The sequence below is a fragment of the Pan paniscus genome, chromosome 10, assembly GCF_029289425.2.
Source record: "Pan paniscus chromosome 10, NHGRI_mPanPan1-v2.0_pri, whole genome shotgun sequence".
NCBI lineage: Eukaryota > Metazoa > Chordata > Mammalia > Primates > Hominidae > Pan > Pan paniscus.
Genome location: NC_073259.2, coordinates 91,136,172 through 91,160,448, shown reverse-complemented (window position 1 = coordinate 91,160,448; position 24,277 = coordinate 91,136,172). Strand labels below are relative to the sequence as shown.

The following is a 24,277-nucleotide window of genomic DNA, read 5'->3' as shown; positions in this document are numbered from 1 at the left end:
GAGGCAAAGGAGTAGAGGTTATATAGGTAAGAGAGCAATTATAATGATGGACCTTAGAATTTAATCTAAAAAGGGGTGTGAGTCATAAGGTGAAAAACCATGAAACACTGGTGATTTCCATAGACTGTAAGTCCGGGGTGTGGCTGATGCATTTGGGAAGTTGGTACTAGAGGAGGAGATAGTAGTCAAGGAAGGGATGTTTGAAATGAGACCACAGAGGTGTTGTAGAAGAGAAAACCTGGTAAGAGAGCTTTCTTGAGAGACCAAACTTAGTGAAATATTTCAAGAATTGGGGAGTGACTGGTTGATACGGTTTGGATCGTGTTCCTACCCAGATCCCATGTCTAATTGTAATTCCCAGTGTTGGAAGTAGGGCCTGGTGGGAGGTGACTGGATCATAGGGGCTGATTTTCTCCATGGTACTCTGTCAAAATAGTGAGTGTGTTCTTGTGAAATCTGGTGTGTTTAAAAGTATGTGGCACCTCTCTTTCTCTCTCTTCACCTTCCGCCATAATTGAAGGTTTCCTGAGGCCTCCCCAGAAGCTGAGCAGATGCCAACATGCTTCCTGTATGGCCTGTGAAACTGTGAGCCAATTAAACCTCTTTTCTTTATAAATTACCCAATCTCAGGTATTTCTTTATAGTAATGCACAAGGAACTAATACACTGGTGATGCAGAGAAAAGACAGCTATAGTCTTTTGGGCATTAGATTCTGGGGAATGAGAGATTATCTGAGAGAACTTGGCCTTTTAGGGAGAACAAATGGAATGGATCTTACGTGAACAGAAATGAAATGAATAAAGAAAATGACTGATATTAGTTCTTACTGTACCAAGGAAGAAGAAAATACAATTTCATTAACATATTAATAAGAAAAAACTTTAGCTAAAATAACTTTTTTAGTAAAGTTAACTTTGAAAGACAATCTTCACTTGTTAGCACCTAACTTTAATCACTGAAGCAGCTGTTACTTATAGTTTGGGGACCTTCACCAAGAAAGCAAACATGGCACCAACAGCATGTCCTAAGATGTTTCTAATAATTGAGTAACACACTTATTAATGTTATTATTGGATTGCTCCAGTGGTCTTAGTGGTGTTGTAGTTCACTTTTTTTTTTTTTGAGATGGAGTCTAGCTCTGTCACCCAGGCTGGAGTGCAGTGGCACGATCTTGGCTTACTGCAACCTCCGCCTCCTGGGTTCAAGTGATTCTCCTGCCTCAGCCTCCTGAGTAGCCAGGACTACAGGCGTGTGCCACCACGCCCAACTAATTTTTGTATTTTTAGTAGAGACGGGGGTTTGACATGTTGGCCAGGATGGTCTTGATCTCTTGACCTCATGATCCGCCCGCCTTGGCCTCCTAAAGTTCACGTTTTATAATGTCAATTTTCCCTGTACTTCGGTGGCTAGCTAAAAATAATACTGATCACATTTTTACTTGGTGTCTATTCAGTAGAATTTAATAAATAAAAAATTAATATATAAATCAAGTAAATTAAAGGAACTATGTAATTAATGATTAGTAGTATTACTTTTCATTTAAAGACCGTATTAGTCCATTCTCCCATTGCTATAAAGAACTGAGACTGGGCGATTTATAAAGAACAGAGGCTTAATTGGCTCATGGTTCTATAGGCTGTATAAAAAGCATGGCTGGGGAGGCCTCAGGAAACATAATTATGGCAAGAAGGCGAAGGAGAAGCAGGCATCTCTTACACGGCCAGAGCAGAAGGAAGAAGAGAAGTGGGAGGTTCTACACACTTTTAAACAACCATATTTCCTGACTATCACAGGAACAGCAAGGGGGGAAATCCATCCCCTTGATTCAATCACCTCCCACCGGGCCCCTCCTCTAACACTGGGAATTCCAATTCAACATGAGATTTGGGCAGGGACACCAATCCAAATTATATCAAAGACTAAACTTCAAAATTCAGCGTGGTGATTGAAATAGTGATAATCTCTTGTGGGCATGGGGGGGTCATAAGGATGGGGGCAGAAAAAGACGTGTATAGGTAGATAGAAGTTATCAACAGTGATTAGTTTTGGAGTCACATGATATGTTCACAGGTATGAATTTTATGATTTTTTATTATCCACGTTTACTTACATACACAACTGTTGCTATGGGTTGAAACGGTCCTCTAAATTTCATGTGCTGGAAACTAAATCTCCAAATTAATATGTTGATTGGAGGTGGGGTCTTTGGGAGGTACCTGAGATTAGATAAGGTCTGAATCAAGGTGGGGCTCCCATGAGGGGATTAATGGCTTTTTAAAGAGAAGAAAAGTGACTTGAGCTAGCACATTTCCTGTCTCACCAAGTGATACCCCTGCCATGTTATGATGCAGCAAGAAGACCTTCACCAGAAGCCGAGCAGGTACCAGCACCATGCCCTTGGACTTCTCAACTTCCAGAACTGCAAGAAATAAATCTCTTTTCTTTATACATTACCCAGGTTGTGGTATCCTGTCATAACAACAGAAAATGGACTAAGGCATATGTTACTGTATGAGTTAGATATATTTGATATCACAAAGATTTACATTTACAAATATTCTATTGTAAGATCATACTTCTACCGAGCTTCCCTGTCAGTATGAGTCCAAAGTCCCACATGCTCAGAGAAAAAGTTCCCCTGAGCCATACATCCTCAGTCAATACATGAACACTGTATTTCTGGCAAGATGCCTATATCATCCTCTGCCCTAACATTAACCACACAAAACATTATCCCTGTCATCAGATTACACAAGGTTTATTTACATTTATATCATTAATTTACTGTTTTGTTTGCACAGCATTTCTTGTCACATCTTAGATTCCCCTTCTGGAGTTATTTTTATTCTATCCGAAGTATATGCTTTAGGGATTTCTTTAGTAAAAGGCTGCCAGTGGCCATATTTTTCAGTATTTGATTATCTAAAAAGTTCTTATTTCACCATCATTTTGAAAGATAATCTTAAACAATAAGAGAGTATTACAGATATTTTTCTTAACAGCTTAAAGTGACTATTCCATTGTCTTCTATCTTTCACTGTTGTGCATTTAATGTGCTCTTGCTTGACCTGCATGTCTTCATAGGCAAGTCTTCTTTTCTCTCTGGCTGGTTTTAGGTTATCATCTTTGTCTTTGGTATTGCAGTTGACAAACAGTAATTCATGGTAGGCCAAGATATTTCTATGTATTTATTCAACTTGGTGTGTATCTTTTATGTGTGTGTACTGTGCATTTTTTTTTTTTTTTTTTTTTTTTGGAGACAGAGTTTTGCTCTTGTTGTCCAGGCTGGAGTGCAATGGCGTGATCTCGGCTCACTGCAACCTCCGCCTCCTGGGTTCAAGTGATTCTCCTGCCTCAGCCTTCTGAGTAGCTGGGATTACAGGGATGCACCACCATGCCCAGCCAATTTTGTATTTTTAGTAGAGATGGGGTTTCACCACGTTGGTCAGGCTGGTCTCGAACGGCTGACCTCAGGTGATCTGCCCACCTTGGCCTCCCAAGCTGTGTATCTTTTAACCACCCTAGAAAATTCCAAGATAGTCACTATTTTATACTTTGTGGCTGTAAACAGACATTAGATCTTTTTACATTGTTTCCTTAACTTCTCTTTCATATTCCTGATTTTCCTTCGCTGTGTGGCCTCCTAAGAAATTTACTCACATATATCTGATATTTTCATTTGTGACTTACCTATTTAATTTAATCATTGAGTTTTGATTTCGACAGTATTTTTCCTTTCAAGATAATTCTATTATGTATTTCTTAAATATTTCATACAACACTATTCTATATTCTGTTTCTGATAATTTCAGTATCTGTAGGCTTTAGAGGTTTAAACTTTATTTCTGCTGATTCCCATTCATGGTGATTACTTCCTTGGGGTCTTGTGATGTCTGTGTTTTCTTTAACAAATTGCTTGATCTTACTCTAAGGAATTCATCAGGTTTAAATTGTGGGTGCTTTTCTCTTAGTAAGATTTGCATCTGCCTTTGCAAAAAGCCAGAAAGTACTACCACCTAGATATAGTTTGGATATTTGTCCCCACCCCAATCTCATGTTGAAATGTAATCCCCAGTGTTAGAGGTGGGGCCTGGTGGGTGGTGTTTGGGTCGTGGGATGGATCCCTCATGGCTTGGTGTTGTCTTTGTAATAGTGAGTACTTGCAAGATCTGCTTGTTTAAGTGGATGGCACCTCCCCCTCACTCTTTCCTCCTCCTGCTTTCACCATGTGAAGTGCCAACTCCTGCTTCATCTTCTGCTATGAGAAAAAGTTCCTGGAGACCTCCCAAGAAGCTGAGCAGATGCCGGCACCATGCTTCCATACAGCCTGCAGAACTGTCAGCCAATTAAACCTCTTACTTATGAATTAGCCAGTCTCAGGTATTTCTTTATAGCAATGCAAGAATGGCCTAACACAGAAAATTGGTAATAAGGAATGGGGCACTGCTATAAAGGTACCTGAAAATGTGGAAGCAGCTTTGAAACTTGGTAATGGACAGAGGTTGAAAGAGTTTGGAGGACTCAGAAAAAGACAGGAAGATAAAGGAAAGTTGGGAATTACTTAGAAACTGGTTAAATGGTTGTGACCAAAGTGCTGATGGTAATACGGACCGTGAAGTCCAGGCTGCTGAGGTCTCAGATGCAAATGAGGAACTTATTGGGAACTGGGGCAAAGGTCACCATTGTTATGATGGTAGTGTGTCCATGTACTAGAGATCTGTGAAATTTGAACTTCAGAATGATGACCTAGGGTATCTGGCAGAAGAAATTTCTAAGCAGTAAAGTGTTCAAGCAGTGGTCTGGCTGCTTCTAACAGCCTACTCTCTGACACAGGAGTGAAGAAATGACATAAAGTTGGAAGTTACATTTAAAGAGGAAGCAGAGCATAAAAGTTTGGACATTCTGTAGTCTGGCCATGTGGCAGAGAAAGAAAAAGAAAAAGCTTTTTAGGGGAGAGAAATTCAAGCAGACTGTGGAGCAACCACTTGCTAGAGGTATTTGCAGAACCAAAATGGAGCCAAATGCTAATATCCAAGATAATGGGGAAAAGAGACCTTCACAGCAGCTCCTCTCACCACAGGCTCATAATTCTAGGAAGAAAGAATGAGTTCAAGAGCCTTGCCCTGGACTCCATTGCCCTGAGCAGCCTTGGGAGACCGCTCCTTGCATCCTGGCTGCTCTGGCTCCAGCTGTTACTCAAAGGGGCCCAGGTACAGCTTAAGCTGCTACTTTGGCAAATGCAAGCTGTAAGTTTTGGCAGCTTCCACATAATGTTAAGCCTGCAGGGAAGCAGAGTTCAGGAGGGAAAGCTTGGCAGCCTGCACCTAGATTTCAGTGGATGTATGAGAAAGCCTGGGTGCCCAGAGAGAAGCCTGCTTTAGGGGTGGGGCCCTTACAGAGAACCTCTACTAGAGACGTGCCAAGGGGAAATGTGGGGTTGGAGCCGCCACATAGAACCCCCCACGGGGCACTGCCTAGTGGAGCTATGGGACAGAGATCATTGCCCTCTAGACCCCAGAATGGTAGATCCACCAGGAGATTGCACTCTGGGCCTCAGAAAGGCACAGGTACTCAAAGACCTGTGAGAACAGCCTCTGGGGCTGAACCCTGCAAAGCCACAGGGGCAGAGCTGCACAAGGCCTTGGGAACTCATCCCTTGCACCAGTGTGCCCTGGATGTGGGACATGCAGTCAAAGGAGATTATTTTGGAGCATTAAGATTTGATCACTGCCCTGCTGGGGTCTGAACTTGCATGGGGCCTGTAGTCCCTTTCATTTGACTGATTTCTCTTTTTTTGGAATGGGAATCTTTACGCAATGCCTATACCTCCTTTGTACAGAAAACTATACAAGGGAGTAACTACTTGCTTTTTTATTTTACTTGGAAGTAACCAGCTTGTTTTTTATTTTACAGGCTTATTGGTGGAAGAGATTTGACTTATGTCAGATGAGATTATGAACTGTAGACTTTTGAGTTAAGCTGGAATGAGTTAAGATTTTGGGAGACCATTGAGAAGGCATGATTATGTTTTGCAGTGTGAGAAGGACATGAAATTTGGGGGACCCAGAGGCAGAATACTACAGTTTGGATATTTGTCCCACACAAATCTCATGTTGAAATGTAATCCCTCATGTTGAAATGTAATCCCCAATGTTGGAAGTGGGGCTTGTTGCGAGGTGTTTGGGAAATGGGGGTAGATCCCTCATGGCTTGGTGCTGTCCCTGCAATCGTGTGTACTTGTGACATCTGGCTGTTTAAGTGTGAGGCATCTCCTCCCTCACTCTCACTCTCTCCTACTCCTGCTTTACCTTCCGAGATCTGAAAAAGCGCCTTGAGGCCTCCTGAGAAGCTGAGCAGATTTTGGTGCCATGCTTCCTGTACAGCCTGTAGAACTATGAGCCAATTAAACCTCTTTTCTTTATAAATTATCCAGCCTCAGGCATTTCGTTATAGCAGCAATGCAAGACCAGCCTAACACACACCTGAAATTCCTACATTGGGTCTTGACTCAATATTGGGACTTACAGGCTCTGCTTCTCTATACTGGTGCAGGCACAAAGTTATTAGCCAGCAAGCAGGGCTGCTATTGGACTCCATCCTCAGGATATTGGACCTCCATCCTCAGGTCACTTCTACAGGTGACCCACCACTTAGATCCCAACCTCTAGTTTGCAGTTGTTCTTTTTTCTTTTCCTTCTCTAATGCTGCCAACCCCCTCTTCTTTGCCTTTGGAAAGGTACTTCTTATCTCTTTCTTGAAAGCCCAACAGCATTTCAGAACATTATTCTATCCTCTACCAGAGGAAAGAATCTAGAGGAGAGTATCTTTGTGTATTGCCGTACTGACAGAAGTAATTATAAAAATCATTGAAATTTTGATGATTTTAAGATTGGCTTTGGAATAGTTTAGGTTAGTCTATTAACCTAAGGTTGGTCAATGACAATTACGGAACTGCATCCTGAGTACATCACAGTTCTAAGTTACTGGGAGTAAAAAGGAAAATAGGTCTTACTCTCAAAATGTTTTCAAACTCAAGAGAAGAGAGGAAGTGACACACACAGATAAGCAACATAAACAAAACACAGATAGCTATGAAGCACTTTGACAGCCTTCTGGAATGCTATCCACTGTTGGAAATACTCGACTTTGTTTAGCTTACAATTGAGAACCACTGTACAACCCACAGTTTATTTATCAGAAGTATCAAACCACAGTTTATTTTTTACTATAAAGAACACTTATCACATGCATGACTGTTTTGCATTTTGATATAATCCCTTTCTGATAATACAGGGAAATTTCATTTTGATACTGTGTTTTCAGCATAGTAATTCTACCTCTTGCCAAGATAAAGTCTAATTTCATCCTCACAAAATGAGAAGGAAGGAATTTGCCTTCCTTTGACTATCCTCTCCCTTTATCATTAAGCAGCAAATTATACAGCTCTATTTGAGCACAGGCACTACTACTTCACAGACTAAATATATTTGTTCCTTTCTTCACTTATAGAAAGACTAAAAACACAGCATATCTTCCTTGCTGCCAGTACTGATATTCACAGGATGAATAAAGGACACATGTGTCGACTTTTCTTGCTATCTATGCAAAACGAAACTTTTTCTGATGTGGGGGCAAATGCATTCCCAGGCATATTTGCACCTTACGGGCCTGAAACTGACAAAAATCTACCCAGTTCCAAGGAGATAATGCCAATCTCTAAACTAGTCACATGTATTACTGTCCATTGCAATATTTTGGAATTATCTTCATGTTAATTTATTACCTGCTTTCCCCATGCAATTTCCCTAGTGAAAACAATTGGCTGTTAATCTTTAAGCCAGACAAGTCATTTTTATTCTCATGCAATTATTTGTCCAATATGCGTTGCATACAAAGCCCCTAGATCTTCCTCTATCTTAGTGGGTCAGAAAGTCTGTCTTCCATTAATAATTTGACAGGTATCTTACATTTGTTTACTACTTTTATATTTTTTGAAGCATATATACTTATACGATCTTAACTGATCCCTGTATTGATCCAGAGAGATCTGGACCCTGAAGAATAAAGTAAGTTAGTTCTTCAAGGTAACAAAGGCGGTAAGCAGTACTGCTCGGTCCCAAACCCAATTCTTCCCACTCTTTTTCCTTTTCCCTTTCCACTCTATGATTCCAACATATTATGATGGTGATACAGTAGTAGTTTTCATTTTGATAAACATTGGTGGTGATTCACAATGTTGATCACAAGTATTTGGATAGACTGGATTGACGATATTCTACAACTATAATTTAGGGGCATAATGCTAACTGAAAGACAGAAAGAAAGGCAGACAGAGTTACTAAGAGATGCTGAAAACCTATTTGCACCAACATGAATTTTCTGATTTTTCTGACATGTATTAAAAAGTATTTGGGGTCTATGAAATCATTCTCAGTTTAGCCTTTAGTTTTTGCTTTATGCATTTTAAGAAGGAAAATAAATCAATACTTACTTGAAGAAACACAAAATTTATAGCTTTGCAACTGGCCCATTGCTTACAAACAGTAGGGTTAAAATTGCAATGCTTAGATATTGAAAAACAAAACACTAGTAGTCCAAGAATCCCATCAAATGCTCAATTGAAATTTTGTCTTTAAATGCAAAATAATGTCACAAGCAATCATGCTAAATGTTTGTGTTACTGTAATTTACTTAATTTAGAAATTTATTTCTCATTTATCAAGTTCTATTGAGTGAAGACATTTAAAATGTGATCAATATTGTTTATAGCTAGCTGCTGAAATAAGAGGAAAACAAAGACCATAAAACATGAACTAGAATGCTGCTAACACAACCCAATAATAAATAAATGTGTTAATCAGAAGCATTTAGGATGTGTTGTTAGTGCCATGCTTACTTTCTGAAAGAAGGTTCCAGAGGCTTCGTAATAGCTATTTCAGTGTTTATCAGGTCTTATAAATGGAAAGATTATCTTAATCCAGCTCAGTTTTTCTAGTATTTGTTAATGACAAAAATAGTATCTCAGATAAGTAAAACAGAGAATAGGCCCACATACCTTCTTTAGAAAGCATTACAACAAGATTTCTCCCAAGCTGTTTTATCTACCTAATTTTATGTTGCTCAGACAGATCATTTCTGCTGAAAAAAAAAAATCTCAGATTATAAGGATATTGATAAACTTATTATCAAATGAGGAGAAACAGTTTCAAAGACGTATTTCAAAACCATATATGTATGTCCAAAATGGCAAGTGGGAATAATTTTGGATTGGGATACGAAGATCTGAATTTTAATCCTCACTTTACCATTTTCTACCTCTGTGACTTTGGAAAAATTATCTAACATTACCAAGTCACTTTTCTAAATTAAAAAGACAAAAAAACAAAAAACAAAAAACACACAAACAAACAAATAACAAACTGTGAAAATAGTGGCCCAACCTCCCTTATTGGGTATTATGGGGAATAAGTAGTAGAGGAGGTACAGAAAAAGCTTAAAAAATTATAAAACTTGAAGGTGACCCAGCGATGTGCTCACGGGTTGAAAAACTCCGAGAAGGCCCGGAGTGATGGCTTACACCTATAATCCCAGCACTTAGGGAAGCAGAGGCAGGTAGATCATCTGAGGTCAGGAGTTCAAGACCGGCCTGACCAACATGGTGAAACCCCATCTCTACTAAAAATACAAAAATTAGCCAAGCATGGTGGTGGGTGCCGGGAATCCCAGCTACTCGGGAGGCTGAGACAGGAGAATCACTTGAATGTGGGAGGTGGAGGTTGTAGCGAGCCGAGATTGCGCGACTGTACTACATCCAGCCTGGGTGACGGAGAGAGACTCCATCTCAAAAAAAAGAAAAAATTATAAAACTTTACAGAGACGTAAGATATTATTTTATAGCATATTATCAAAATAAAAGCTATAATAATTCAGTAGTAATGTGCAAACTTCCGGATGGCACTTCTTTACTGGAATAAAACTAGATCAAGAGTGAGAATACATTATTTACAAGGGTAAGGTTACCCAAAATTGGAAGAAAAGCAACGTTAAAAAAAAAGGGTAAAACATAAGTTCTGTTTTGTGATTTTTTTCAAGTGATGAAGAACAAGAATAGGCCTTAGAGAATCTCTTAATTTGGCTTCTTCTCAGGAGGCATCTCAGGAGACATAAACATCCTTGCATGTAACACATATACAAACATATTTCTTAAGCACGAAACTGAAATCTGGCTTATACACTAAAATTTCCTTCCTAATGCTGGAAAAATTTAAACTCTAAGAAAAAGTAAAATATATTAATAATAGCATGGGAAGATTCAAAACAGCATATGCTTAAACTTTGGCTCTAAATCACAAGTGTACATTTAAAATGCAAAGTGAGGAGACAGAGATGTTGTGCGCAGTAAGAATTTTATTATACAAAAAAATTAAATGTTACTCATTTGTTTGCCTATGGGTTGCTTCTATTTAGTTTGTAAATTTTCATTACTGTTATAAATCTTTACCCTAAATGCCAAAGAGTAACACCTACTGTGCATGAAGGAAATTAGGCTTTTAATCAAGAAGTTAGGAGCTCCCTGGGAAATAGCTGAAAAAGGAGATTACCTTATATTTCATTCATTTGAAAAGCAGAAAACTCTGAAAAATATTGAATCTTTATAGAATATTGGCATTCAGAAAATCTGATGATTATGAAGAAAAAGCATTATTTCCCAGCAATAGAAATGGATATCTCTTTCTCTCTCATGCAGCCTAGTATTTCATTAAAAGGCTATGACATATCCAAATTTATCTTAAAAAGAGTCTCCTCAGTGGATATTCAGTTGTTTATATTTTCTTTGCCATTAGAAAAACAGAAGTACGCAGAGATGGTATTTAATATCGATTTTCAAGGACAGATTCATGGGGCCAGGGAGAACAGCAGAACATATGGGCAGGAGGAGAATTTCAAAGGAATAGAAGGGTAAAATGCATGAAATCAGAGCATGTTGCACTCAGCATGGATGGCAAGAGATGCTGGGAGGTCAGGATGTAATGAGAGTTGCAGTGTATGGGCATGAAGGTGGGGGTCGGGTCCCCTTGCTCGAGCTTGCTTAAGAGCTCATCTACATATTTGGTTTCCGATAAAACTTGTGTTAGAAACATGGCTTTGTTTCTGGCACACAAAAAAGCGTGAAAAGAATTGTTAGCAATGCCATGTCAAAGGGTATTTTTAACAGGAATTTGACAAAACATGTGTTTTGGAAAGATACAGCTTTTGTGACAGGACTGAAGAATAGATTTGAAGGACTGGAGACTTGAGGCAAAGAGAGCAGTTAGGGATCTCTTACAAAATTTCACTCAAGGACTTATGAAACCCTAAGCTAAAGCAGTGAAAAGAGAGATGAAGAGGAAACATTGTTACAGGCCATTTTGTTTTGTTTATCTGATAGAATCTGATGAACTGCTGATTGACAGTGAGGGAAGAGAAAAAAAGTTGAAGGTAATAGATTACTAGCATAGCTGCTGGAGGAAAAAGTAAATGTAATAACTAACATGAAGAGCTCACAAGGCAGAGATGTGCTGGGATGATAGGCTGGAGTCAGTTATTCTGAATATGTCCGTTTCTTCCCATCTGTGTGTAGGACCAAACCATCCCCTCTGCAGCATGAGCTACTCCAACAGCCCATTAACTGTCTCTGCTTCCCTGCTTCCAGCTTGTCCCACAACTCCATTCTCCATAGAGTAGCCCTCGACATCTTTGTAAATTGTAAATTAAAGCATTTTACTCTCATGCTCATATTACCTAAGAGGCTTCCCTCTGCACTTAAAATAAAATCCAAAGTGAATCCCATCTACCACTGCCAATCTCTCCAGCCTCAGCTCCTGCACCTCCCTCTCTCTCTCATATGCTACTTCCAACACTGGCATTCTGTCTGCTCCAGGCTTCTTTCCATCTTCTCTTTAGGCCTTTATACACGCTGTTCTTCCTGTGCGTGCGCATATATTTGCATGGCTGAATCTTTTCCTGTTCCAGATTAAATCTCCTCATTTAGAGGAGCTAAAGAGTGATTATACATTGTAAAGTATGCCTCCCTCTTTACGTTTTATTTTCTTACGTCTTATAAATATAGCATGCATCATTTGATTATATTTTATATTTTTTGTCTCTCTACCCTCAGAATAAAAATCCTTTTTAATAAATAGAAGGGACTGTACTTACTTTTTTACTGCTCATTCCTAACACCTAGGGCAGTGTTGACAGTGAACAGGTATTCAATAAATATTTGTTAAATGAAAGAATACATGGTGTGTTTGAAGTGGCCCATGGTACAACAATGTGCAAATAGCTAGGAAGCAGTTGTGAGCCCAAGGGAAAAATAAAGCTGGGAGCAAAGAGTTAAATAAATTAGGTTCAGTTGAACTATGACTGATTTGTGACTTATAAGTTCAGCTTTCATTTGTGTTTGCATGTGTGAGTGTGTGCTTTTGTGTGTGTGCATATGTTTGAGAAGAACAATTTTCCCTTAATGATTACTTGCAAATAACTTCATTATATCCTTTTCAGGACACAGATGCAAACTAAAACCCATCTCTCCTTGATCTCTAGATGAAAAGCAGCCTGAATTGAGACCCTAGTTCTGCCACTTGTTAGTTGTGTGTTGGTTAGTTTCAGGCAGATCATCTAGATTCACATATTCACTCAACAAGTATTTATTCAGCACTTACCATGGACAGACACTGGACCACATGTAAAGTATGTAATGCTGAAATAGAAAAACATGGACCCTACCCTCATTAAGCTCTTCTGAGAGTAACGAATAATCAAATAATCATACAAATATATAAAGATTAATTATGATAAGAACTATGAATGTAAGGCAAAGTGTAGGGTGCAACTAGAATTGAGGGAAGACTTCCCTAGAAAATAATTGTTGAGATCAGATGAAAGAGTAGAAACTAATAGGTGAGGAAGGCAGAGGTAAGGGTTCAAAGTCCTGAGTTGGAACTAAGCATGGCATGTTTGATATGGTTTGGCTGTGTCCCCACCCAAATCTCATCTGGAATTTTAGCTCCCATAATTCCCTTGTGTTGTGGGAGGGGTCCTGGTGGGAGGTAACTGAGTCTTTCTCCTGCTGTTCTAGTGATAGGGAATAGGTCTCATGAGATCTGATGGTTTTATAAAGAGGAGTTCCCTCGCACATGATCTCTCATTTCTCTCTTGCCTGCCACCATGTAAGATGTGCCTTTTGCCTTCTGCCATGATTGTGAAGCCTCCCCAGCCATGTGGAACTGTCCAAATTAACTGTCCATTAAAGCTCCTTTTCTTTATAAATTACCCTGTCTCAGGTATGTCTTTATAAGCAGCATGAAATCACACGAATACAATGTCCAAGATGGATAGAAAACCACACTGATGAGTGATAACAGAATAAAGCAAACAGAAATGTGAGATGTGATGGCAAAGATCAGCTAAGACTAGATCATGCAGGGCCTAAAGGCCAAGTGAAGGACTTCAGTGAATGAAGGAGACCCTACGTGCTGCCATTCACTGGTAGCTTCATATTTCTCACACTGATAATACCACATATATTTTGGTGTATGATTATGGCAAACTTCCTGAATGTGGCAGAAAACATATTTCAAACTGTGGCTCTAGAAACTATAAACAAACTATACACTCTGCCAGATATGTAGAAGGCATATTTGAATAATCTGTGAAGTGCCTGTAAAGTGAATTGAATTCAAGTAATCTGTTTGCATTGGTTCAAAAGGGTAAATCTTTTACATTTGCAAGGAGTTTCTCCTATTCACATACATGCTCACAATGTGAAATTTTTATAATAGTAAGAAACTACAAGTTCTGACTTCAGATCTAGAAGCAGTCTTCCTCATCTGAGCTTAAACTTCCATTTCTAATGCTGAAGATAAAAGATCTTGTTAAGCAAATTAATATGGTGAAGAGGGTTTCCTGGAGGCCTTGGAGGCATATTTAACCTAATTACAGGGCCAACTACTTTATAATAGATGGCTTACATGCAAATGGAAGTTACTAAATATAAATCAGTTTGTTCATTACAGTGATCTAGTAAGGCTCAGAAACATGTTATCATTAGGTAACTCACTGTGATAAACTGGTAAAGCTACAGTTTATTAATTCATTCTTTCACTCACTCAACAAACCTGCTCCTTGAGAGTCTTTCCCCGTCTCGGGATATAGCAACTCTATCCTTCTGAAAGTTGCTCAGGCCAAAAAACATAAAATTTTGTGATGGCTCATGCCTGTAATCCCAGCACTTTGGGAGGCCGAGGCGGGTGGATCACGAGGTCAGGAGACCAAGACCATCCTGGCTAACACAGTGAAACACCATCTCTAATAAAAATACAAAAAATTAGCTGGGCATGGTGGCGGGCACCTGTAGTCCCAGCTACTTGGGAGGCTGAGGCAGGAGAATGGCGTGAACCCGGGAGGCGGAGCTTGCAGTGAGCCGAGATCGCGCCACTGCACTCCAGCCTGGTGGACAAAGCGAGACTCCATCTCAAAAAAAAAAAAACACAAAAAACAAAAACCAAAAAACATGAGATTTTGGCTTTTCTCTTTTCCTCATATCCCACATCAAACTTAAGCCACCCAATACTGCAGACTCCAGCTTAAACACATGGACACGTGCACACACACAATTCTCCAAACTCTTGAATAATTCCCTTGTAAGCTTCCCCAACTGGCGCTAATGTGCCATGTTTTTTAAATGTTTGTAGATCACAGAATTTCCTAGTATCTGTTTATGAACTTTATGTTTAGAGCATCTATTTTAAGTGTTCTGAGTTCTATCCGGTGACTTTAAAAAGTAGGCTTTCTTTGTATCTCCATCCCCGAACCCTCCTCTAATCTTAGTTGCATGACAGGCTTCCAGGATACCCAATAATCAACTTTGACACATTTTCTTTCCCATCAGATATGTTTGACCTCCAAGATTCCTAATCTAAATAACTAGTACCAGAACCACCTACTTAGTCGCCTAAGCTAGAAACTTCTCTCTCTTCCTCACTTCCTTGTCCCTGTTAAGGAATTACCAAGCACTGTCCATTTTATCTCCACTTTATCTCCTAAATACTTTTCAAATATACCTTTTCTTCCCTCCTGTACTTACTACTGCCCTAGTTCAAGTCTTTTTTCACCTGGAATACTGAAGTAGTATTGGTCTTTCTTCGCCCAACCCGTGTCCACAAAATTCATCCTCTACAATGCAAATGGAACAAATATCTCTCAATTGTATTACTTTCTTTCTGACCATGAAAGGATCCCCTTAGTGTGGCAGGGGGGCTTTTGATAATCTCGCCGCTGATATGCATGGTTTAGCCTCTTCACCTATCACTATAGATCTCAAGATTTATATTCTGAAAATATAGAGTGGCTGTCATTTCCTGAACACACCACAGTATTGTCTACATCTTCCTTCAAAAGTGGAAATGCTCCCCAGAGCAGGTATTGCTTGGTTAAATACTATTCCTCTTCCAAGCCTCAGCCAAGGCAATTCTCCTCTCCTAGGACATCTTCTCTGGCCTTTTCAACCTTCTCAACTGACTGGCCTAACCACATTTGGTGCCCCCCAGGGCATACGCGGATGTTGGACCTACAGGACTGCATTATCTACTTCTATGTAAAGAAATGTTTTTCCCTTTCACAAAACTGTGTGCTCCTCAAAGGCAGACACCACAGCTCTTCTATCAGGACACCCCATTTTCCCTGAATGGTGCCTGGCATTGGCACACTCACTTACTGAACAGCCAAGTCTACATTAGTTCCCTCCATTCAACATTCTCATAGCAATATGTATATATGTTTTTAGCCCTCAGTATGGTTCATATTTCTTTGATTATTAATTATTGTCTCTTTCCCTGTCACTAGGTTCAAAAGTCCATGAAGGCAAGTAGGACTTCTTTAACTCTTAAAGTCCCATTTCCTAGAAGAATGTATGGCTCATAATTGGTACCCAATAAGTATTTACTGATTGAACAGAGGAAAAAAAATTCATCTTCATCTTTGAAACATAAGACAGTTCTGTTCTCTTCTCTCTACTGCTGGATTTAGGTAACTTATTAGCTCTCTTCATTTCCTAGACCTTAATTTACTTCCTGTGCTGTTCAAGAGAAGAGCCCACAAGGAAAGCTTCCCCTGTACAGATTCAGCAGGGGATTACCATACCAGGTATTGCTCTAGACTCTCCCAGAAACAAACCCAACAATAAGCTGACAACTTACTTAACACACAGAAAAACGTGTGAAATAAGAATTAGTGCCTTTTATTGCCTATTTTGTACAACACATTTGGGAAATTCATTCACAGTGCTGTTTCAATCACTGAAACCAGCAGTTTCAGCTTTTGGGCAAAAAAGAAATGGAAAAGTCTAGAAACATCTGGAGGGTTGTGTTTTACCTTTTTCTCCCTCACTTTGTTCTTTTTTCTTTTTTGGTCAAGTTCAGACAAGGGCAGAACATGTAAAAATGTAATTTTTAAAATACTACTTTATAGACTTGGTGACAAGAAATATTGCTGTGCATCTTATGTGTGAAAGAATTTTCTTTTCTAGTGTTTCATTATTCTTTATGTTGTAGACTAGTCCACATGCTTCTAAGGGAGGAGAGACGTTGATAGGGAAACATGTGAATGTGTGCACGCACATGTATGTGCATGCACACACACACAGAGTAACGTCCTGAATGGGTCATAGAATTATTTGCATATCCTGCAAGGGAGAATGTGGGGATCTTCCAGAGAAGAACTATTGGAGAGAGAGCCCTTTGACACACAGTGATATTTAAATACTGAACACACATCTCAAACATGTGGCTACTTTACCACCAGTAAATTTCAAGACAGCTTTCAAATACCTATTTGCTTAACCACAGAGGGAAGAATCCTTCCTGCTTTTGTTCAGCTTTGCCGCTGGTTTATCTCTCAAGACAAAGGACACCCAATAATTTGCATGTGTCTCTTTACAGCTGTGGTAAAATCTAACTTGACACTATTTGCTAGAGGGGTGCCTGATAAGAAACAAATGATAAAACATTCCCTTTTAGTCATGGAAACAGCAAGAACATAGATGGTATTTCTATTTGATTGAACTACGCAAAACAACCTATTATACACAGAAACTTGTATTTAGAAAGGTAAGAGTAAATAATGAGAATAATATAGATAATATGGTGGAGACTGCTGATTGGTTCCCCAATACAATCTGGTTTCCTTTTCTTTCTGGGTACATGGCTGCCAGCTAGATGCAATATTTCCTAGTGTCTCTTGAGGCTAGATTCAGGGGCATAATTATATTCTCACCAATGAAACGTGACCTGAATGGATATGTGTACCTTCCATAAAAGGAAACTCTTACCCTGAACTTCCTTTCTTTTGTTTTCCAACACACTGGGACAGAGACATGCTTGCAATCAGCTGTGATCATGCAGAAGAGGCCAATGCTCTAAGGGGGGCAGGATGCCAACATGGTAGGAGGAGATCTTTAAGCTCTATGTGAGGCTGGGAGCTGCTGGGCCTCGCCTTTGTGTGGGAGGAACACTGCAAAAGCACCCCTTTTGGGAGAAGGCAGGATTATCTCTCTAACACAATGGCATCCTGGAGGCCAGGAAGAGAGTAAGAGGCCAGTTAGGGATACCCAGTGAGAAGAAGCACACAAATAGATATTTCAGAAGAATGTTAATAGTTTCCATTTCTCCCTTCCCCTGAAAAATGATATGTACACATTGGTACTTACTCTCTCGCCCCCTTCTTCTTTGTGCACATATGCCAGTTGTGTTTAACTACAGGGATAAATCTACAACTTGCATTTTCACTAATCACATATCTATTTCCAGATGAAAGCTTAAAAGAAGGGTGAGTGCTTCTTAATAGCTGTAACACAATCTCAATATGGACTCCATCTGGAAACCATAAAAGAATAAATTCCATATGAATTAAAAATCTAACTTAACAAAATCTCAGTGTGAGGGAGGCCTTCTCAAACAAGACAGGTAACACAAATGCCATAGTAGAAAAGACAGAGATCTTAATACAGTAACAAAACTCACTAAAAAATGTGCAAAAGATATGAAAATCAAGTCTCACAGAAAATGACAAATGATAATACATACATAAATGAAAATACCTGTTATTACCACAGTAGTAGCCAAAAAGATGTAACTTGAAACAGTAAGATAGCAACTTTAATTCTTCAGGTCAATAATAACATAAAAAATGGACATTATTCAAATTCAGCAATTGTGCCAGTGAGAATGTGAACTGCTATGCTTTTTGGAAAATAATCTGGCAGTATAGCAACTATTAAGATTTTAAAATGTTCATCTTTGACTCCCCAATCATAATTTTGGAAATTTATCTTAGAGAAGTAAAAAAATATGTAAGGAAATATGCAAAAGGAGACTTTCTGCAGCACTGTTATAACAGTAGTTTGGGGAAAAAACAAATAAATGAAATAAATATTTATTTATAGAGTAAAATTTGACAAAATGGTGATAATATCTTGGGTAAGTTTTTTTCTTCTTCGAAATCATCTTTGGTTATGCTTCACCATCTTAAAATGTTTAGTTCAATGCCAAAGACTACTGTCACCTGTGCAAAAGGGAGTTAAAGAAGGGGATTTGGGGGCAAAGCACAGGAGGAGAACAGCATGAAGTGAGGGCTAAGTATGATGTGCTGGGCTTTAGAACAAAGCACGTTTAGACAGAGGAAGGCTGGTTGCAGTGATTAACAAACCACCCAGACACTTAAGTAGAACATACGGCTATTTTTTATGGATACCTTAAAATTATGTAAGTGGTAATGTTCAGCTATTGAAATTTATATATTGAAAGCAATGTGAAATTGACAGTCATAGTATGTTAAGGCCCCGGGCTATCTCGTTTATGCCTGATATGGCTGGATGTATTTGTTGATTTATGAACAGTTCAATGTCTGGAGTGCTGGTGTAAGAGGAATCTGACAAGTGTGAACTTAATTCAGGAGAGTGATGTAGCTAGAATTACACTTTAGAAATATCACTGTGCAGCAACCCAGGAAATGGATCTAAGAAGGAAGCAGGCAACTGTGCAATGGTAGGAGCATGGAAAGGGCCAATACAAAGGCAATGCAGCAAAGATGAGGAGGGGGAAGACAGATTTGAGAAATGAGAGGTAGAGTGCCTAGCAAAATGAAGGACTTAGGGCTGCTTTTAAGTATCTTGCTTCAGTGTCTGGACAGATATGGTGCCATTCATAAACTCTCGGAATTCAGGAGAAAGAGCTGATGATAGAAAATCATGTTAACCAAAAAGGTTAACTTTATGCAGAGACTTGTGATATGTCAGCTGCATGACTCTCAATGCATAACAATGGAAACAGAACCTTCAATATTAAATTACAGCAAATGAGTTTTCTCTCTAAAGGGCATGAATGTGACACTCTTAGCAGGATATGATGTTAAAATAGAGTACTGTGGTGATTATATTTCATTTGATTTCTCTAACTGTAATTGGTTTCTTTCTTTTCTCCTTCACTCAGCACATGGATTTATGTAATGTCTTCAAGACACAAACTAAATCTAGGAAAGTATATCTACATCTAATCTTCCCTTTCTAAAGCTTCTGAAAATTAGATATGTTAATGCCACACTTAAAACATCCAAACTACAGTTAACAATCTCATGGAATATTATGACTGTCCATACCCTTTCTGACCTCATTATTAAGGATTTGGTGTGAAAATAAAGACAGAAAAAATGTTAAATGTGGGAACTGGAAGACACTTGCCTTTTCCATCTGCTGTTACGACTCAAGTTGGAGCCCATAAGCTCCTGCAAAATGCAATTATAGGATATATGCACTGAATTCTGCAAAATATAAGGAGTACAAAGAGCATGTGAAGAAGGACAAAAATGAGATTAAAATAGTTTTTTTGTTTTGTTTTTTGTTTTTTTTTTTTCTATTATCAAGCCAATGTACATGACTGAAGACCCTGAGTCAGCATTGTCTACAAAAAGGGCATGGCTTATGCGAGATCCACATTTGGAGCTTTGAGAATCTCCTGTTGCTCACCACTGTCCAATGCTTCAAACTGAAATTCTCTCCATGAGACTATAAATATTCTAAAAATTAGTACATGGCTTATGTTTTTGTTCTTACACTCCCTACCTAGGCCTCATGCTGGCTAAAGAGCAGCCTATTACTATTTGTTTGGTTTAGTTTCGGGGTACTTATGGTACCCTGGTGACTACTTAGTTTGTGTAAAGGTGCATAAAAAATATAAAAATGTGTGTGAATTAGTAAACACCTGAAACACCATAAAACTAATAATAGCCATAGTAGCATAAAGCTAATAAATGCAATAATTATAGTGACATTTACTGAGTGTTTACTATGTGCCGTTCAGTTTTCTTGAATAATTCTCACACCAACCCCATGCAATGGATATAATGAAGAAATCAAGTTAATTTGTGTAAAATAACACTTAGCTTGCTATAGCAGAATAAAAGCAAACATTTTAGAGTTTTATAAAATAGTACAAACGAACGGATGCTCCAAAAAAGCATAAGTTAGGAAGTTGTAGGAAAACAGCCTATTGCCTGGCAAGGGTGATGCCATCTTGAAGTGAAACCACCATGATGACCAATATTTGACTCCTACAAACCAAAGTGTTCTGCAGCAAGGTCTTTAAACAATGCTGGTAGCATAGTTTATAAAGGTGCTTATTTAGTTTCCCCCGTGGTCATGATTTTGGCAAGGAAGTATGAGATATGACCAGCTGCACAAGCCTTTGCCCTAAATACTTGCTAACTAAAAAGGTATTTTCTGGAGGGTGGATTCATGCATCCTATATCTCATGGATGCCTGAGATACTGCTTCTGTTTGTAAGTCCCTAATAAATATTTCTTTCTGAGAAACTGGACTCATCAGCCTCTTTCTTCAGCCCCTCAGCTCCCTTGACTTTTGGGCACAGGTGTGTATATACCTGCTCAACCCGGAACAGAAGTCTTGCCATTTCAAATGCTGTTATTATTACTATATCTGTTCTGATGATCTGTGGTCAGTGATCTTTGATGTTATTACTGGAATTCCTTTGGGATGCCCATATAACAGAGTAAATATATTCCATAAATGTTGTGTGTGCTCTGACTGCTCAATAGACTGGCTGTTACTCCATCTTTCTCCTTCTCCTCGGGCCTCCCCATTCCTAGAGACACAACAATATTGAAATTAGGCCAATTAATAATCCTCTTTTGGTCTCTAAGTGTTCAAGTAAAAAGAAGAGTTGCACATCTCTCGTTATAAAAGAAAAGCTGGAAATAATTAGGCTCAGTGAGGAAGGCCTATCAAAAGGCAAGACAGGCCAAAAGCTCTGTGTCCTGTATCAAATAGTTAGCAAAGTTGTAAATGCAAAGGAAACTCCAGTGAACACACAAATGATAAGGAAGTGAAACAGCCTTATTGCTGATACAAAAAAAAGATGTAATTGTCTGGACAGAAGATCAAACCAGCTGGAAAATTCCCTTAAGCCAACGCTTAATCAAGAACAAGCCCCTAACTCTCTTTAATTCTATGAAGGCTAAAAGATAAGAAAGCGACAGAAGAAAAGTCTGAAGCTAGCAGAGGTTTGCTCATGGAATTTAAAGAAAGGTTCATCTCTATAATATAAAAATGCCAGGTGAGGCTACTAGTGCTGATACAGAAGCTGCAGCAAGTTATCTTGAAGATCTAGCTAAGATCATTGATGGATATGGCTGTACTAAACAAATTTTCTGTGTAAATGAAATAGCCTTCTATTGGAAGGAGACTCCATCTAGGACTTTCATAGCCAGAGAGAAGTCACTGCCTGGCTTCAAAGCTTCAAGGACAGACTGTGTGTCTTGTGAGGGGCTGATGCAACTGGTGACCTTAAGATGATGCCAGTGCTCACTGATTATTCCAAAACTCCTAGGGCCCTTACAAATTACACTAAATCTCCTCTTCTTGTGCTCTATAAATGGAATAACAAAGTCTGGTGGTGACAGCACATCTGTTTACACTATGGCCTACTGAATATTTTAAGTGCACTGTTCAGACCTACTGCTCAGATAAAAAGATTCCTTTCAAAATATTACAGCTCACTGACAATGCACCTGGCCACCCAAGAGCTTCAGTGAAGATGCACAAGGAAATTAACGTTGTTTACCTTTCTGCTAACACAATATCTATTCTGCAGCCATGGATCGAAGAGCAATTTCAAATTTCAAGTGTTATTAGTTAAGAAATACATTTTTAAGGCTATAGCTACTACAGATAGTGATTCCTCTGATGGATCTGGGCAAAGTAAAACCTTCTGGAAAGGATTCACCATTCCAGATGCCATTCACAATATTCATGATTCATGGGAAGAGGTCAAAATATCAACCTTAACAAGAGTTAGGAAGAAGTTAATTCCAACCCTCATGGATGACTTCGAGGGGTCAAAATTTCAGTGGAGGAGGAACTGCAGAAATGGTAAAAAGAACAAGAGAATTAGAATTAGAACTGGACCCTGAAGATGTAATTGAATTATTATAAGCTCAGGAAAAAACTTGAATGGATGAGGAGTTGCTTCTGATGGATGAGCAAATAAAGTGGTTTCTTAACATGAAATCTGTTCCTGGGGAAGATGCTGTAAACACTGCTGATATGACAACAAAGGACTTAGAATATAACATAAATTTATTTGACAAAGCAGTGGAGCAGTTTAAGCGGACTGACTCAAATATTAAATGAAGTTCTACTGTTGGTAAAATGCTATCAGACAGCATTGCATGCTACAGAGATATCTTTTGTGAAAGGAAGAATAAATCCATGCAGCAAACTTCATTGTTGTCTTATTTGAAGAAACTGCCACAGCCAGCCCAGCCTTCAGCAAATATCACCCTGATGGGTCAGCAGCTATTAATGTGAGCCAAGATGCTTTACCAGCAAAAAAAGATTACTACTATCTGAAAGCTCAGATGACCGTTAGCATTTTTTAGTAATAAAATGTTTTTTATTTAAGGTATGTATATTGTTTTCTTAAACATCATGTTTATTGAACACTTAATAGATGACTGTATGGTATAAACATGTTTTATGTTTATACCATAAACATAAAATCAAAACACCAGGAAATCAAAACACTTGTGTGACTCTGTTGTGATATTTGCTCTACTGCAGTGGTCTGAAAGTGAACTTGCCATATCTTTGAGGCATTTTTATGCTGTTAATTAATACCTCACTGGACAGATGAGGAAACTGAAACACAGAGAGTCTAAGTCGATGCCCAAGGTCACACAGCAGTTTGTCTGGAACTGGGTGACAGAACCAACGCCCATCAAGAACAGAATGCTGTGCATTAAACCAGAGGTCCTCAATCTTAACTGCACATTAGAATCACCTGAAGAGCTTTACAAAAAGGATCCTGGGCTCTGTCTTTGACCAATTAAAATCAAAGTGTCTCCATATGGGAAACGAGGAGTGCCTCTGCCCGGCCGCCCCACTGTCTGAGAAGCGAGGAACACCTCTGCCCGGCCACTGCGCCATAGGGAAGTAAGGAGCGCCTCTGCCTGGCCGCCCCACTGTCTGGGAAGTGAGGAGCACCTCTGCCCAGCCACCGTGCAACCCTCCAGGTGTGAAGTGGCAGCCTTGTATGTGATTTTTCTACCCTCCCCAAGTTGGCATTTTCAACAGTAAAGTTTACTTTTCAATTAAAAAAAAAAGAAAACAATCAGAGTGTCTGATAAGACTTAGGTCTCAATAGGCTAAAAGTTCCCTAGGCAATTCGTGATGTGCAGCCAAGGTTGAGAATCACTTTATTACACAAAGGCAAGACTACTATTTATATTCCCAACAAATAACATTTGTGATCAAGGTCCATGACAGGAGGTAGATTTAAAAATCAGCAGTAAATAATAGAACTATACCACTATTGCCTTTACTGTGGTAAGAAATTTATTAGCATTTATTGTAAGCAAGAAAATTATAGATAACTGAAAACAAAGAGTCCCACAGTGGATGTAGCCTTGAGTTTATTTAATGAATGTCAAATATGACTTTCTTATCAGTCTTAATTGGATAGTAAATTCACCCTATTATTTCCACATACAGTTCAAGAATACCATGTTGGGAAAGGCCTTAAAAGATCTGTAAGAAATTGAGCTCAGATGGTTAATTCTCAAATGTCAATATTTTTCTGTGGGTACTATTTTTCATGGCACTTTATTTTTGATAGCACAGAGGGCAATGTTTTCAAGGCAAAAGAAATATTACTCTCCATACAAGTG

At 38.9% G+C, this 24,277-nt stretch overlaps 1 protein-coding gene across 4 annotated transcripts in view; it reads right to left on the bottom strand.

The window, feature by feature from the left end:
* TMTC2 (transmembrane O-mannosyltransferase targeting cadherins 2) overlaps positions 1-24,277 on the bottom strand; it is a 446,884-nt gene that overhangs the window by 25,111 nt on the left and 397,496 nt on the right. The window contains exon 12 of one of the 4 annotated variants that reach the window (XM_055095955.2): positions 16,435-19,855. The exons of the other annotated variants lie outside the window; for them this stretch is intronic. Coding sequence (XP_054951930.1) covers positions 19,748-19,855 — 108 coding nt within the window. The 3' untranslated portion in view covers positions 16,435-19,747. Of the gene's footprint in view, positions 1-16,434; positions 19,856-24,277 lie in introns of those variants that run through there. 4 annotated transcript variants of the gene reach the window in all.